Source organism: Phyllostomus discolor, chromosome 2 (genome assembly GCF_004126475.2).
Source record: "Phyllostomus discolor isolate MPI-MPIP mPhyDis1 chromosome 2, mPhyDis1.pri.v3, whole genome shotgun sequence".
NCBI classification, from domain to species: domain Eukaryota; kingdom Metazoa; phylum Chordata; class Mammalia; order Chiroptera; family Phyllostomidae; genus Phyllostomus; species Phyllostomus discolor.
This window is the reverse complement of record NC_040904.2, coordinates 117,922,271-117,940,805: the sequence shown is the minus strand read 5'-3', so window position 1 is coordinate 117,940,805 and position 18,535 is coordinate 117,922,271. Positions and strand designations below refer to the sequence as shown.

Sequence of the window (18,535 nt, the reverse complement as noted above, 5' to 3'; positions counted from 1 at the left end):
GTATCTAGTGAAAACATGAGATCATCTTAGAAACTATTAGCACGCTGAAAAAAAAAATAGTATTTATGGGCTGATTTCTTTTCTCTTTTAAAATTCAGGCTTGCTTTATTGAGTTCCTACCGTTTTTCTTTTGGCTTTGGACTTTCCCTCTACCTCCACAAGGGGGCAGGTGAGGGAAGGAAATTGGAACTGAGATGGACCTGGTTTGAGTCTCATTTTTATTTATCCGTTGAGGGGAGTGATTTTTCAGAGTCCAGTCAGCAGATTGTCTTTTGAAACAACTAGCAGCCCCCCACCCCCGTTCTTCAGACACAGAATAACATCAGAGATTTAAAAAGGGGTTTAAGTAGTAAAATTTAAAAAATGGTTTCCAAAGCATTATCACTGCCTTTATTGTTTTTCTGTTAATGATTTGGGTTTTAATATTTATGTTTTGCAAGATGCGGTTTTGAATAACCTGTTCCAGTTTCTCATGAATTGATAGGGTGTAGCCTAGTGGATGTACGTCAGAGGGGCATTCAGTGAGCTGTGGGATGGGCAGAATTACTGTCTTAGGCCCCCAAGCTTTCCTAGTTCTGAAAGACTTTGGTTACCATGTCACTGTCATTGAGTGAATTGTGCTCATAAACTCTTAGAAATATATTATGGTTACATGTATGCTAAAGACAGTGTTCTTTTAGAAGCATGTTTGAGGGTTGGCTTTTATTCAAGGGGTTATTACTTTGTCATGGCACACGCTGGAAGTATGTTTGATGTGGAACTCCTGAACACCATAGAAGTTGACTTTTAGTCTACTAGGTTTTTAAATGAGCATTGATAGATTTTTATGTGAACTAAACATTTCTTTGTATGGAATTGATATTTGGTTACTCTTATGGGAGGTTTTTCTTCTTCCATGTGATGTATGTTTGTTCTTGAATACATTTCTTTTGAGGAAATGCTATTTTTCCAAGTAGACTATGTGAGACTCATATTTGTATTTGTGGTTTCAGCTAATACAAGATATTGGCGGGGAATGATAGGATAAACATGCAGAAATTGATTTCTCTTGTTTGGTGTATATTTTGGCATCTGTTTTGCATGAATATTCATCCTTCTGTCACCACCATTAAGATCTCTGATCATCAAAGTTTCTGTATTCCTACAGTGTGCCATATCACAATGACACTGTTACCTTACATTCCTATAGCATTCTTTTTTTCAGCACTTAATGCCTTTTATTCCTAAGCTTCATGCATGAATTATGTAGCATATGTGAAGAGGCTTAAACTGTTTCCATTACATTCTTTCTGGATGGCTCCTGTTATATTTAGGGTGTATTTATACTTTAGACAAAGTAAGAATGTTATTGTTGTTGACCTTGACACCAGATAACTGGGCAGACATTATATAGCCATGTTTGAATCCTCACAAAATGTTTTGTTAAAGCCAACGGAGTCCTGGCGGGAGACCCTTCTGGATAGCAGAGTCATGGAGCTTTTCTTTACAGTAAGTTGTACCTTTCCTCTCAGTACCAAAGGCATCAGGAAGGGCCACTGAAGGAGTACATGCTTCTGTACTTTTCTTAAGTGAAAGTGCAGACATTGCTTTTGTCCTGTAAAGCCTTCTGATTAATGTATCTGCTCACTCAGAAATTACATAGAAATGTTTTTGCTAATTTATGAAAGTGTCTAGAATTATGAAGGGCTTAATATCCTAGTGAAGTTCTCCAACATTTTGGTCTCAGAACCCCTTATACTCTTAAAAATTATTGAGGACTCCAAAGAGCTTTTGTTTACGTGGGTTACAACTATTAACATTTGCCATATTAAAAATTCAAACTAAGAACTTGACAAAATCATTAACTCATTTAAAAATAATGATACCAAACCATGACATAACATTTTAACAAATAGCTATTTTTTCAAAAACAAAAAATTAGAAGAGTGGCATTGTACATTTTTGCAAATCTCTTTAATGTCAGGTTTAATACAAGGCAACTGATCTCATCAGCCTCTGTGTTCGGTTGGTTGTAGTATTATATACCATGTATAGCCTTGGGGAAGCTTCACTTGTATACATGTGTGACAGTAAGGATGGAAGAGACAGATACTGTCTTAGTATTATAGGAAAATGTTTTGCTCTTCAAGATAATCAGGCAGGGTCCTAGGAACCCTTAGGGATCCCTGGACCACATTTTGAGAACTGCTGTTCTAGATTAGTGTACTTTTTAGGTATGAATTATCAGACATGGGTGAAGTTAGGGTTATTGCATATACTTTATTTGAATTATAACTTTAACTAGTGCTGTTTCTTATTTGCTAAATGTAAAGAAGTAAGCATTCTGTTCCACGTTTGCCCACAACTCCAATATAATAGTCGGAAGCTGGGGAAAGGGGGGTGTGTGTGTGTGTGTGTGTGTGTGTGTGTGTGTGTTGGAGGCTGAGTGCTGTTTCAGTGTGAGCATATAAGTTTAATGTAATGATTAGGGCAAAGGTCCAAATAAAGATCAATTAAAAAAAGACTATATTGCTTAATTCTAAACAGTAATTATAATTTCTTACCTTTTCAGATTTTAAAAATAGTATTTACTAATGTTAGAACTGTGTTTCATGGATGTAAACATTAAGGTGTTTTCTGAGGAAAGATTCAGAGTAAGCATTACTTCTACTTTTTTCTTTGAATCAGAAATAATGAATAAAAACACTGTCAATATCAAAGAGGTCATTATAGCTAAATTGAAAAATTCTGTTGTCTGCCTCATCTGGCAGAAAGTGTTTTGATAGGGATCCAAGTTCAGTTGTTTGTGTTGCTCATTCCAGCAGTTTGTGCAAAGGTGGAAAACTTGCTGGCAGCCCTGGAAATGGCAGCTCCAAATCTGAACAGCTGTCTCCACAAACCAGACAGCTGCTCCTGTCAGCTGTGAAAGACCACATTTAAATAAGTTTTGAATTTCAAAGTTAACCCTTTTTCACTTTGTTATTTTAACAGCTTTGTGTGTGTGGCCTCTTACTTTCATTTAAGTAGTTTATAAACAATTTAAATTTTATGTTAGAAAAATGACAGCCACTAATCTTTTTTAAATTTCAGTTTTTGTTAAGGTGGTTTTCAGTTATATGAATTTATTACCTAAAGCAGTTTTATTAAAAGCAGTTTTCCATGAGATATTGCTACTTCTGTATTGAGTAGATAAACATAAATATACTGTTGCATGGAGTCAAGATGAAGTACGTTGATTATCTGATTTTAGGAATGTATTAAACCTAAAGTAGTTATTTGCCCTTGTGAAGTTCACAGATTTCTCTGTTTTCCTCTCCTCCGTAAGCTATTAGAAAAACCGTCTTATTAATTCTTCCTATCTCTTTTGTCAGATTCTTTCTGGTCTCATTTAGGATTTCTGCTTTCTCTGCTCCTCGCATAAATAGTAGTGTTCCTATGTCAGTTCTCAACTTTGCTCACTGCATACACTTTCCTTGGGCTGCCCCTTCCCCACATAGGACCTCAGGCACCACTTCTACACTGATGACTCCTAGGTCTATATTCAGCACAGGCTGCTCCGGAGTCCAGGGCCTTATAATCCCAGTGCTTACTGGAGGTTTGGGTTTGGAAGGCCTCCAGACATCTCAGGGTCAGTGTGTTCCATAGAAGTCATCACCTCATTCACTGACTCTCTCTGCTCCTTGTCTTCATCCTTATCCTGACTCACCATTCAGCTCTCTAGGTGTTCTACTAGACTTGGCTTTTCCTTATCTCTCTGCTTCTTCCCTATTTGTGTGATGAATTCAGTTTTTTTTTATTGTTCAGGTATAGTTGTCTCCATCCCCTCCCCCCCCCAGTTTAATGCTGACATTGGAAGAAGGGCATAAATCTACTATATTATATAAGAATTATTGGTTCATTGTGGGTTTTATGTGGCTCATATTTCAGAGAGTAGCATAGGTAGGCTCTGAGGACAGTATGTTACTTCACAATAAATGTTCTTTCATCAGAGGTATTCTTTCTTGTGATTTGTCACTTGTAGACCTAGAACAAGCAACATTTGGCTCTCTGGGCAAAGAAGAAACCTACTATTGTCCCAGAATGCATTGTATCCATTGATACACTATATCTATCGATATCATGTTTAATGTTTGTTAGGTGCAAGGGCATGATGACAGAAATTTAGTTACAGTTTTCAGACAAGGAGCTTCCAGATGAATTGTGTTCAAAAAGTTCATAAATTAGAAGATGTGGATATAGGAATTTGTGTATTGTACTTTAAACTTACTATATAAAACTTAAAGTATAGACTATATTTTGAAGACTGTTCATGTTGTTCTGGACAGGGATTGGCAAATTCCTTCTGAAAAGGCCCTTGAAAATATTAGGATGTGCAGGTGTTGGGGGCAACTGTACTCTGCCACTGTCATTGTCATACAGAAAAAGCTTAGACAGCTCCCTCCTCCCCCCACAAGCAGGCATTGTTCCAGTAAGACTTTATCAACTGCTGTAAAATGTGGAATTTGTATAGTTTTTACATGTCTTGAAATATTCTTTGATTCCCTACACCCCCACAGCCACATAAAAATGTAAAAACCACAGCCATACAAAATGGGCTGGAGGCCAGATTTGATCCGTGGGTGGTAGTTGTAGACAGAAGAGGGTAACATACTTTAAACATGTTAGTAGATCAATTAATTTTGTGATTTTTTAGTATTTTAAATTTCTTAATACCCCTGAAGTTCTGGGATTAAAGCTTAATGGAATCAGTTGGTGAATAAGGATTTTTTTAGTGTTTGTTCATTGTGTCTCAGCACTATACCAGTGAATGCTTCAGAAACAGTCTGTCTACAAGTAATTATTAGGATTTACAGAGTTAAAGTGAACATAACCTGGAACAAATAGAGAATTAAATGTTTAAAATTATGTTACATTGAGAAAGCAGACAGATTTGTGTAGGAAAAGAAGGGCTAAAGGATTCAGATGCTTGTGAAAAGTAGGAAATGATCACAAATAGTGCTCGCTTCAACAGCACATATATTAAAATTGGAATGATACAGAGATTAGCATGGCCCCTGTACAAATACATGTTGTATAAGTATCACAATTTCTTTCCTTTTTTCCTTTGCTGTTCTAATTAGGTCAGCTCACAGAAAGGAAGCGTCTTTAAAATCAGATTATTAGTAACAATGTAAAATTAGGGAGCAGTGTTTTGGGAGTATTTCCTTCATAAGGAACACTGTGTACTAGGTGTTTCACATTGGTATGGCATCACTGAAGTAAAGCCTAGTTTAAGTTTAAAGTAGATTTAAATACCACTTTTATTTTAAAATATTTTAGCATTTATTAATGATGTAGGATAAAATGAGATTGAAGCAAATTTTAGGCAGTCTCAGTTATTGAGAGAGTGCTTTGTATCAGTTGAATGAATGGATGTCTGGGGATTGAGCGGTGTATTAGTTTTCTCTATGTGCAACTGTTTACTTCCACTAAAGCAGCATCTGTATACTCCTAATTGAACTTGCCTGCTAACTTTAGCAAGGAGCTGTAGCGAGGCATAGCTAGCATAATACAGATGACTGTCGTTGTTGCTGTTTTTAGAAGAAGCAGTACGTCTCACTGGCTGGCATCTGTTTCTGTCTTTGTCATAGCATACTGAACACAGTTCAATTTTCAAAATGTAGGTAGCCTTCAGTTAAAATTAATTAATATGTTTAAAATCATGGCCTATAATGTAAAGTGGACTGAGGAACATTCTCAAATTTAGTTTAATTCAGGAATTAATATTCTAGAAATAACTAGCTACTGTGAAGTTTTCTCTTACCTCATTTGGCATGATAGACACGTGACCCTTACAAAAGAAGAATTTATTTTTATGGATTAGTAATTCTTTCTAACAGGTACATCGAAAAATCAGAGAGGATTCGGATATGGCACAAGATTCTCTGCAGTGCCTCGCCCAGTTAGCTTCTCTGCATGGACCTGTCTTCCCCGATGAAGGAGCACAGGTTGACTACCTAGCACACTTCATTGAGGGTTTACTGAGTACTATCAATGGGTAGGTATACTTGCCCTTTGTCACTGAAAAAAGGAACTTCTAGGTTTTTATTTATGCCTAACAGCTTCTTTAGAAGAAAGAAGCTAGTGCTTATTTTCCCCTTTATATATTTTGAGTTATATGAGTAATTTGAAATTAATATAGGGACATGCTTGTAGTAATTAATGAATAGGTGATAATTTTTGCATGTTAAGAAATGAGTTACTGTAACTTGCCTTTTACCACCAGTAACACTTGTTACCTGGTTCGTAGAATTGAAATAGAAGATTCTGAAGCTGTGGGGATCTCCAGCATTATCAGCAACCTGATAACTGTGTTCCCTCGAAACGTCTTAACTGCCATTCCAAGTGAACTTTTCTCGTCCTTCGTGAACTGCCTCACACACCTCACTTGTTCTTTTGGGCGAAGTGCTGCACTGGAAGAAGTGGTAAGTGGATATTCTGAAATATGTGGCGTCTGTTGTTCACAAGGAAAGTGCTGTGCCTTTGTGACATTTCTCGTGACAAGTGACAATTTTCAGGCAGTGGTAGCTGTTGTTAAAATTGCACGTTTGTTTATATGTACAAATTGTTTGGCAGTCTGTTTGGAAACATGACTTTTGAAAATTTTGTGGATTAAAATCACTTAGGTAAATTAAATTTATTGGTCTCGAGATTTTAACTTTGTGATAATTTAGTACCTTAATGTAGGAAATGGAATGAAATGTTTATATTAAGAATTATATTGAAGGCCTGTTTTAACGGTGATAACTTTTAAGTTTAAATGGTGCTGCTAACTTTGTGGTACGATCGTGATTATGTATAACTTTATATATTAATTGAGAATTTTTAAAATTTGGACTTACCCAGAAATTACGTAAATATTATTTGGTTCAAATAATTTTAAACATACTTTTTTTGATTAGACTGTGCTCTTTAATTTTTTTTTTTGCTATGGTTTAGTAGTATGTATTCCTTGGTAAAATATAATTTACATTAAAATTAAGGCCAATAACCATACTGAAGATGTTTTTGGTAAAAATTTTCAAATGTATATTTTCTAAATTTTTATATTAATTTAGAAAATATGTACAAAAACTCCTTGACAACACAGCTGCATTTGTAATAGTTACTGTGAATAACCACATTAATCATGAGAAATCATTGGTTATTTTCCTACAAAGTATGTATTGTAAAACTAGTTTTTCTCTTTATGAATCAAAATGTGGATCTTTTTCAAGGACTGTAGGGGTTAAAAGAGTACAGCTATCTGTTAGAATTTCATGCTAAATCTTAGCTGAGCCCCTTGGTTGTGAGTCTGGCAGTGTGAATTTGTAACCCTTAGCAGCTCAGAGATCAAAGAAACTGGGAAATGGTTGTGCTTATCTGGTTGAGTGTTAGCAGTTTGGAGGGGAAGCAATCGGTCAGGCAGATATTTGTATGTTGGAAAAAATGTCAGTATTGGAGGAGGAATTGAAACTTAACAGCATCATATGTGAGATTGGAATTTCTCAGGGGGAAAAGTTATGTTTTAGCATGGAAATACAGGGAAATTTTAATATTTAAAGTTTATTTAAACCCTGTTCAGATTTTCACAGATTCTTAGTCTGGTTTTCTTTAACATGGTTTTGTTGTACTTTGTTCCCCTCTTGGTTTGTGTTTTTTCTAAATCAGATAGATTAAACAGCACATTTACCTGATTTTTAGAAATACAGCTACTTTTTGGTTTCTGTTTGTGGGTTAAGGATGTTCCTAAACATTTTATAGAAGAATTACTGGAAGATACAGAGTATTCTTGGTTTGCGGAGGTTAGTGTTTATTTATTTTCACCAGGAGACAGACAACTTGGCAACAGCTTTTCTGCCAAGGTCTGACACAGAAATAGACACACTTTCCGAGCAGTATGCTTGTTCCACAAGGAGGTGTGCTGTAGTTAGGACAGACCTGATGGGTTTCATTTCTTTTCATTAATCAGTTTCTTTTAATCGACCTGTTTATGACATTTTAAAATGTTTTAAACAATAATTTGTTACCTCTTGAAAAAGGCAGCGGGAAGAGATTTGTGTAAAGCTTGCATGACTCACAGTAGCCATGTTGGCCAGATTGGTGAAGTCAGGCTGGGGCAGGGAGCACCCCCTCAGGGTGAGCTGCCCAAAGGCTGAAGGAGTCCTCCTCAGTGTCATCTCAGCCTTCCGCTACCCAGACTGAAGCTTCTGAGACCATGGTCAAATCACCTTGTTGCCCTGGGTAGTCTGTGATTGTGGTGCCAGCACATGATACTGAGTTGTTGAACCAAAGTGGAAAATGTGTAAATAGAACAATTGAGGGATATGAAAAACTGCTTTGGGAGTCAGCGTGGAAAAGAAGAATCATAAACTTTGGAGAGACATGGTACATTGTGAGCCAATTATCAATCCTGGGCAAATTGGTTTACATTTGTGAGCATGTGTCCTTCTTGGTATAGTTAGAATGATAACTTCTGATGTTTTATGAAGTGGATTAACTATATGAAGGTGCCTGTATGTATGCACAATAAAATGTGGAAGAATAATGATAAATTTGAATGCGTATATCATCTGTACTGTCTTACCAAGTAAAAGTAACTCTTGCAAACTACTAATTTTAACATTAATTTTCTTTATAATTTTAATTTTGTGAAATGTTTTCTGTCTAATATCAAATGAGTTTCTTTTTCTGGTAGGAAAACATTCAGCATGTACGTTTGTTTTATTGTAATTTTTTTTTTTAAAACTACATTTATTTAGGAACACTCATAGATTGTATCCCTTTTAGAAATTCAAGTCTCAGATCTTGATTATGTTTCTGTAGCAAGGAAAAAAAAAGCATCTTGGTGGAAAGAAAAATTCCTGATGCTTGTGTGTGTTTATGAAGCATGTCCTTGCTCAGTGGCCTGTATGTGAAGAGACTATTTGTGACTAATCCTCACCTTGCAGTGACCTGAAACTCTGTGCTCAAATTTTTAGCCACGTTGTCCTTGGCTGTTAAAATTTATTGCTATTACTTGAGTCTTACCGAAGCCAAGGATTTTTTCATTGTCCCTTGGATATCAAATTACTGTCTGTTGCTGGACTGAAGAGGTGAGAATGTTTGTAGAGATGAAATTATTGACTTTAAACAATTAAAATCCTAACAAAATAGCCCATATTATTGTGCTATTTTATAAAATGTTTATTCCACAAATGCATTTGAATTGATTCAGTGAAATTTGAAGTGCATGTGACTCAGACTCAGTACTATGGTTTCTTGATTTCTTTTGTCAGTAGAGAATTTTAAGTTCAGTCCCCTGTAGGTCCACCACACAGAAGCTACATAACACATTGAGCAGCCATCATGCTGCTTAAGCACTGAAATATATGAGTGTTTGGGTGTGTGCAGTGGATACTAAAGGAGGTGGTGGCAGATAAACTTTATAAAGGAAGAACTTTACATTAAATTTTAGAACATTTGTAGCTCATTATCAGGACCAGCAGGACAAGGTAGTAAAGAAAAAGATCCTTGATGAGATTGTTAGGAGTTCATTATAGAGTATAATGCCTACTGGGTGAATGGGTGCATTTAAACTTCAGCAATCTTAATTCAGGACTGATTTCTCGAGCTCCCTGGACAATTATTGGGTTGTCCAAAAAATTGGTTTGTTTTTTTTCGGATGATGGCTCTCTGAGCACTTAGTTGTCTTTAACTTCATTCGAAACAATTTTGTAAGACTGTGTAGTGACAGCTGTCATATCAGTATGCATTAAAAAAAACTAAGATTGGTAGAAAAATATGCAACATTTTTTTGTGTATTATGCTTTATTATTTCAAGAAAGGTAAAAATGCAACAAACAAAAAAATATTTGTGCAGTGTATGGAGAGGGTGCTGTGACTGATCAAACATGTCAACAGTGGTTTGTGAAGTTTCATGCTGGAGATTTCTTGCTGGATGATGCTCCACTATTGGGTAGACCAGTTGAAGCTGATTATGATTAAATCGGGACATTAAGGCACTTGAGAACAATCAGCATTATACCATGCAGGAGATAGCTGACATACTCAAGGTATCCAAATCAGTAAAGTTATTGGTGAAAACAAAAAACTGTCTTCTATTTTACAGAAAAAACCATACGGACTTTTTGACCAATCCAATACTTTGTGGAGAGGAGATATGGTCAAAAGGAGTACATTGAGGCCAGATTACAAACTGAGCAGTGGGAAGCAAAGCTGGGGGACATTTCAGTGATAAGAGGGCAAGCAGTTGCTGACTTTCTGGAATGGTGATGTCAGCACAATGAACTGAGCTCATGAGAGGAGGGACTGTTTGGTAGCCACATTGTGCTCCCACCCAGCAGTTCTGATGATTGGTATTGTGCAGAGCAAGACACCGGCCAGCCTTTATGGGCTCTCTCTGCCTGAAACACCGAGGAAGTAAGTGAGATGCAGGGGTGTTTTTAAACCTTGCACATTTAAAGTGGACTTTTAAAAAATATTAACTAACTTTGGCTCTCCTATGATATTTGGAAGAAAATTGGTTACTATTACATCTTAAATATAGATTCTTCTTAAAATAAATTTTTAGAAAATAATTTCAATGTTTCATTTAGTTCTGGTTGGATTATAATTTTACCAATGCTGACTTGTCAGCTCTGATTTTTTTTTTTCAGGCTGCTCCACCAGTCCTAGCACAGAACCACTGTTTACATTTTACAGACTACTGGCACATGAGATAGTGGGTAGTGGATTTAGAATAAAGCTTATTTACTGTCATAACTGTTGTTCCATATGGTATCCTTTGTATTGTTATAATACTAGCATTAGAAACATAAACCAGATGGCCAGTGGTTCAAAATGAATGCTACAGTGAAGTAGAGAGAGGGTTGGCTTTCTACTCAAGTGAGCCAGGGGAGTTCCTGAGATGTCAGTTCAGGGGGAGCCTTACTGGATTAATTCACTTCCATAAATATATACTGAATATCTACCACGTGCCAGGCATGGTGTTTAATTCATATATATTCTTTAGCATTAAGAATTTGGAAGTTGGTATGCATTTCCAAAAGGAAAACAGTATGTTAATCTAGCAGTGTAACATTTAAAAACTCTATTGTCAATCATAACTCAAACTTATGGTGTTTTTGTGGGGTCGATTTTTAAAAGTGACCTATCTATAGGATTCATTGAACAGCTGCACTGTTTGTCCACTAAATCAGTTTCTTCTGAGGGATTTCAGAAGCCAGGAATACTGTCAGCTGCACAGGTACTCTGAAGTTAAATAAAAATCATGAGAGAGTGAATTAATTTTATTTTGTGCTGTTATTTCCATATTTGCCTTAAATGATACTGCTGTCCTAGGAAAAGGATCTCAGTACTCACGCTTATAATCTCTGGGCCTGCATGGTCCTGTCCTGAGAATGTTTTGCTCTGTGCAGTTCATGTGTTATTTGACCTGTCATTGGGCTATGGCGGTTGTGCTAGTGCCTGTAGAGTTTCAGATGGCTGTGAAAGATTTCATTTATATTAAGTAAAAATTTTATATGTATATAAAAGTTATAAGAATAATAAAATGAACAACTGTATACCAACCATCCATATTAAGAAATAGTATATTGATAGAGCCTATTCTTCCTTTAATGTTTACCTAGAGTTTTTAACCCTTTGTTATACAAGTATTTTTTTATCGTTGCATAAGTTATTTCTGCCAAATGATTTTTTTTCATTATTTTTGCGAAAGAAGGCTATAAGTAAATTTCCTGCCAGTGTTGATGGTACGTTTTCCCATTCTCTATGAGCTCTGATTGTGTAATATGGCAGCAGCACCCTCCAGATGGAAGTTGGAATACAAGGTCATGGAACTTCTTCAAGGTGGTTATTCCTTAGAATAAATTTTTCCATGTGAAAATTAGTCTTACTACTTATGACTGTGTCTCAATACTTTTGAAAGCTAACTCATGTAATTTATATTTACATATGAAGACACTGCTAATGATCGAAGAGAGCGCTTCCCAATTCCATGGAAAAGATTTGGAGTTGTCATGCTGGTTATTTGCTGTTACATGTAGAGAAAAACCTAATGTGGGGTGGCTTACACCAAAAATTTCATAGTAACTGTAGTACTGTTGTAGTTAGGAGTAGTTTTGGAATTTGCAGCATAACAATTGAACTTGGAACTACTATATATGTGAAATTTGTCTTCTATACAAGACTTACCTGTGCATTTCTGCAGTGTCTGATGTTAGGTATATACACACAGTATATTTTTTTAGAGCAGTTTCAGATTCACAGTGATATTGAGTGAAAACAAAGAGTTCCTTACATCCTCCCCACCCCTCAAACATGTGGCCTTCCCACTGTCAGCATCCCCCGCCAGATGGTATATTAACTACAGCTGATGAATCAGCATTGACACGTCCAAATCACTTACAGTCCACAGTTCACACTAGGGTTCACTCTTGGTGTTGTACATTCTCTGGGTGTGGACAAATGTAAATTATCGTGTACCCACTATTATAGTATCACACAGAGTAGTTTCACTGCCCTGAAAATCATTCGTGCTCTGTCTGCCTGTTCATACTCCTACCACACCCCCTGGCAACCATGGATATTTTTATTGTCTCCACATTTTTGCCTTTTCCAGAATGTTATGTAGTTGGAATCAAACACTAATGTTAGGTTCAATTTCTGAAATTTAATTTGAAGGCAAAAAAAGGAGCAATTTACATACTGAAAGTTTTCTTTCTAAAGCTTTGTTTGGCAGCATCTTCATAAGTGCAATGAATGGCTTTTTATATCACACCAGACAAAGACAGCCTTTTTCGTATGGTTGAAGAGCTGTAGACTCCTGTGCACTTCCAAGATAATTATGGGCATTGAAATGTAAGTGCTGATATCATATTTTGATCACCTTCCCCACCCTTCATTCTCAAATGGAGTAAAGTGGGGTCAAGTAGTTTCATAAGCTCTAAGCCCCTTTCCAAAGCCTTTCTGGCAGCAGGCCTGCCAATACTTGAGGTGTGAGCACATAGTGTCTCACTGGTACGCCGCCGTCATCACTGTGCACGTGCTTGGGCTTGGCTGCTGGGTGTTGGCCAGGGTGGCCGTGGAGCAGGGCCAAGGGTTTGTGCAAAAGCACCCGGTTAGGTTTCAGCTTTCTGTGATTAGGCTGAAAGCTCTAGTTGCCGGTTGTCATTAACCACATTTCTCACACTTTGCCTGATGAGTTACTTGGTCTTCAGTAGGAGCCAGAAGGCTCTTTAGCAGTTTTTAGCTCTTATTTTAAAGCACCATCTGATGAATGGGAGGGCTTCATAGGAGGGACTGTTGAATTCTGTCCACAAAAAGGTGTTCACATTTTATTTGTATTTTTCTGTATATGAATAAACTGTAATAGCATGCATGATATATGTAGTAAAAGAACAGTGAAGGTAGTTTTTGGAATATACCCTACTTCTTGACACACTGGAGGTCAGAGGATGCTACTCCCTAAGTTCCTCTTAAGATGTGGTACCAGTTTGTTTATTTTGGCAAGAGAAACTGTTAAGACTTAACAATTGATGTCTGTAAAACACATGCTTTCTGGAGTATATAAACAGGCCACAGATGTTTCTGTGGGAAGAAAGGATCTTTGATCTTCATATTCCCATGCTTAGCTCTTAGCATTCAATAACTATTTAGGAATAAAATCACCTTCTTCTCCTGATTATAACAAATTGAGGATTGTGTTAGCCTTTTTAGCACTGTGTTTGATCATTATATATTCCTTATTTAGTCCTCAAAACCACTGTAGATGATTCTATTGTATCATGTTTGATACAGACAAAAACATATGCTATTCTGAAATATAATAAAATGACCAGGAGTGAACCCATGACCCAGTGGGAGAATGTTACAAGTACCATGGTTGATGATACTAGTGTGCCCCTCCCATTGATAGTTTCCATGTACCTTTTACCAGGTTTCTCTAACATTATTAGGTCTTCAAAATCACAGTTCTTGCCAAACTTGTAAGTATAAAACATGGTCTTAATTTGCTTTCCCAGGTCCTAATGACATTGAACATCTTTTCATACTGTAAATGTATAATGCCCATGATCGTTTGTATGAAAGACTGGTTGAGTTCATTGCCCCTTTCCTATTAGGTTGTCTTTTACAGATTTGCACAAATTCTCTATACACCCTGTTACAGCTCTGTTTTCCCATCTTGTGGCCCTTCTTCTCACTTCATGGTATTTTTTTTCCCCTTTAACTTGAAACCATTTTAGATTTGCAGAGAAGTGACCAAGATAGTACAGTTTCTATATACCTTTTGCCAAGTTTCCCTAATATTACCATCTTATATAGCCATTAACCATGGTACATGTCAAACCTAACAAATTAATAGCATTGCATTTTTATTAATGAAACTGCATGCTTTATTTGGACTTCACCACCTTCCCATCAGTGTTGTTTTTCTGTTCCAGAATCTAGTCCTGGACAGAATTGCATTTAGACTTTGTGGTATCTTGTGATGAGCGAGCATTTTTCATCATAGTTGAACTCACTGTCATTTCTTTTGTGATTTGCATTATTAGCTCCTTGTTTCAGATATTTATCCTTCCTGTGTTTTCTTCTAAATGCTTTAAAAGTTTGCCTTTCATGCCCTGTCCTGGTAGTTTGGTTGGTTAGAGCATATTCCCGATTCACCAGCATTGTGGGTTCAATCTCTGGTCAGGGCACATACAAGAACCAACCAATGAGTGCATAATTAAATGGAACAACAAATAGATGTTTGTTGTTCAAATAGAGAAGAATATTTTCTCTAAAATCACTAAATAAAAAATTAAAAAGTTTGCCTTTCACGACTTTACCACCTTAGAATTTCATTTTGAATATGGTATCAAGATTTAATTTCACTTCTCTCCATATGGCTAACAGGTGTTTTCCAGCAACATTTATTCATTTATGTTTATAATTTCTGTTCTTTTCCCCCCTAGTTTTATTGAGAACATCATTGTATAAGTTTAAGGTATACAAAATGATGGTTTGACCTACACATACTGTGCAATGATAACCACAATACATTCAGCTAACATCCGTCATCTCATATAGATACAATAAAATAAAGGGAAAAAAATCTCCTTGTGGTACGAGAACTCTTAGGATCCACTCTCAAGAACTTGCATATCCCACAGCACTGTTAGCTAGTCATCAAGTTGTACATCACATCCCTAGTACTTATTTATTTTATAACTGCAAGGTTGGACCATTTTGACCCTTTTCTTCCATCACCACTTCTAGTAATCACAAATCTACAAGTCTAATTTTTGTGAGTCTGGTGGGTTTGTTTTTTGTTTTTAATTCTACATATAAATGAGATATGATGTTTGCCTTTCTTTGTCTGACCTATTTCACTTAGTACAATGCCTTCAGGGTCCATCCATGATATAAAAATGGTAGGATTTCCCATTTTTATGACTGAATAATATTTCATTGTGTATGTGTGTTTATATATAACAATTTCTTTATCCATTAATCCATTGATGGACACTGAGGTTGTTTCCATATATGGGCTATTGTAAATAATAATGCCGTATACATGGAGGTACATATATCTTTTTGAGATAATGTTTTTGTATCCTTTGGATATATTTCCAGAAGTGGAACTTCTGGGTTAAATGTTAGTCCTATTTCTTAATTTTATGAAGAATCTCCATACTAGATTCCACAGTGGCTGCTTCAATTTACATTCCCACCAAAAGTGCACAAGGGTTCCCTTTTCTCCATATCCTTGCCAACACATGTTATTTCTTGTGTTTTTGATGACAGCCATTCTGACAGGTGTGAGGTGGTATTTCATTGTGGTTTTGATTTTCATTTCCCTGATGATTAGTGATGTTAAGCTCCTTTTCATGTACCTGTTGGCAACCTGTATGTCTTCGTTGAAAAAATGTCTATTCACGCCCTTTGCCCATTTTTAATCTATTTGTTGGTTATTTTATTTTTCTTTTTTTTTTGACATTTAGGTTTTTTTAGTAGGAACTAATTTTTTAACTATATTTTATTGATTATGCTATTATAGTTATCTCATTTCCCCCATCTTTATTCTCCTCTGCCCTGCACCCCTCCCCATCTGTATCCTCCCCCGCCTCCCCCACCTTAGGTCATGTCCATGGGTGGTTCATATAAGTTCTTTGGCTTCTAAATTCCCCATACTATTGTTAATCTCCCCCTGTCTATTTTGTACCTACCTTTTATGCTTCTTATTCCCCATACCTTTCCCCCCATTCTCCCTCCTTCCCCTCCCTGCTAAAAACCCTTCATGTGATCTCCATTTCTTTGGTTCTGTTCCTGTTCTAGTTGTTTGCTTAGTCTGTTTTTGTTTTTGTTTTTGGGGGGGTTTTATTGTTGATAGTTGTGAGTTTGTTGTCATTTTACTATTCATATTTTTTATCTTTTTTATAGGTAAGTCCCTTTAACATTTCCTATAATAAGGGCTTGGTGATGATGAACTCCTCTAACTTGACCTTATCTGGGAAGCACTTTATCTGCCCTTCCATTCTAAGTGATAGCTTTGCTGAGTAGAGTAATCTTGGATGTAGGTCCTTGCCTTTCATGACTTTGGATACTTCTTTCCAGCCCCTTCTTTCCTGTAAGGTTTCTTTTGAGAAATCAGCTGACAGTCTGATGGGAACTCCTTTGTAGGTAACTCTCACCTTTTTTCTTGCTGCTTTTAAGATTCTCTTCTTATGTTTAATCTTGGGTAATGCAATTATGATGTGCCTTGGTGTGTGCTTCCTTGGGTCCAATTTTTCTGGGACTTTCTGGCCTTCCTGGACATCCTGGAAGTCTACTTCCTTTGCTAGATTAGGGAGTTCTCCTTTATTATATTTTCAAATAAGCTTTCCATTTCTTGCTCTTCCTCTTCTCCTTCTGGCACCCCTGTTATTCAGATGTTGGAACGTCTAAAGTTGTCCTGGAGGTTCCTAAGCCTCTCCTTCCTTTTTTGAATTCTTGTTTCTTCATTCTGTTCTGATTGAATGTTATTTTTTTCTTCTGTTCCAAATTGTTGATTTGAATCCTGGCTTCCTTCCTTTCACTGTTGGTTCCCTGAACATTTTCCTTTACTTAACTTTTAATAGCCTTCAATTTTTCTTCTATTTTGTGACCATACTCAACCATTTCTGTGAGCATCCTGATTAACAGTGTTTTGAACTGTGCATTTGATAGGTTAGCTATCTCTTTGTCACTTAGTTGTATTTTTTCTGAACTTTGATCTTTTCTTTCATTTGGGCCTTTTTTTTTTTTTTTGGTCTCAGAGGGCCTATTACATTCCAAGGGACGGAGCTTTAGGTATTTGCTAGGGCTGGGTAACCCAGTTGCTACATTGTGACCACTGTATGTGGGGGAGGGGTTCAATAGGGAACAGTGCCACTTGCTTTGCTTTCTGCTGGCTTTCAGTCACTCCTACCACTACACACAAGTAAATTGGGCCCTCTGGTGCTGATTCCCAGGTGGGTGGGTTTGTGTGTGTTTTAGGAGCCTGTGGGTTTCTTTGACAGAGTCTTCTGTGAGGCTGAGAGTTTTTCCTGCTGCACCCCCCACAGAATATTTCAGTCAGAGGTTTTGAGGCTTTATTTCCCCATGCTGCCACCCTGGGTTTTGTGGTCTGTCTCGTTCCCCAGTTGTTCCTCCCGGTTTATCTGAATACAAATGTGGCACTGCGTAGTCCACCTGCCACTGCCTCACCCAGTCTGCCAGCTGCTGCTTTGCCGTGGGCCTTTTTTTTACCCCAGCTTCCCCTCTACACCTCTCCTACTGGTCTGGATGAATGTTTAACTCCTTGGTGGTTGGACTTCCGTACAGTTCGATTTTCTGGCAGTTCTGGTTGTTTTATGTTTTTAAATTTGTTGTTGTCCTTCTTTTGGTTGTGCGAGGAGGTACAGTGTGCCTGCGTACACCTCCATCTTGGCTGGAAGTCCTGCTGTTTAGTTTTATGAGTTTTTTTTATATACTTTGGATATTAACTCCATAACAGATACATGGTTTGCAAAATACTTTTTCTGAATAAGAATTCACTAGGTTCTTTTTACTTTTTTTTTTCTTCCAGCAACATGTATTAAATAGACCTTCTTTCTCAATGAGAATGATTTGCTGGATTTTGCTGTCATATATCTAGTCCTTGCATATAAATGGGTTTTTCTTGATTGGTCAGTTTGTCTTACCTGTATTTTACTTTGAGTAGATGTCTGGGTATGACAGGACAAGTGTTGTTCTCCCTCCTTCTTGTGTCCACTTTCCAGTTCTTTAGAAGGGTCTTGGATGCATTTGCTTTTTTTTTTTTTTTTTTTTTAAATTTATTTCTTTATTTAGAGAGAGGGAAGGAAGGAAGAAAGAGAGGGAGAGACATTGATGTGAGAGAGATATATCGATTGGTTGCCTCTTGCATGCTCCCAACTGGGGACTTGGTCCACAAACCCAGGCATGTGCCCTGACTGAGAATCGAATTGGTGACTTTTTGGTTCACAGGCCGGCACTCAGTCCACTGAGCCACACCAGCCAGGGCTGCTTGTTC

The 18,535-nt window shown here is 36.9% G+C and overlaps 1 protein-coding gene and 1 pseudogene across 3 annotated transcripts in view; both read left to right on the top strand.

The window, feature by feature from the left end:
* XPO4 (exportin 4) overlaps nt 1-18,535 on the top strand; it is a 114,440-nt gene that overhangs the window by 56,205 nt on the left and 39,700 nt on the right. For all 3 annotated transcript variants that reach the window (XM_028531894.2, XM_036018407.1, XM_036018406.1), the window contains 3 exons: nt 1,376-1,488; nt 5,859-6,016; nt 6,269-6,443. In XM_028531894.2, the coding sequence (XP_028387695.1) occupies nt 1,376-1,488; nt 5,859-6,016; nt 6,269-6,443 (446 nt within the window). The remainder of the gene's footprint in view (nt 1-1,375; nt 1,489-5,858; nt 6,017-6,268; nt 6,444-18,535) is intronic.
* On the top strand, nt 4,975-5,071 carry LOC114514234 (annotated as a pseudogene).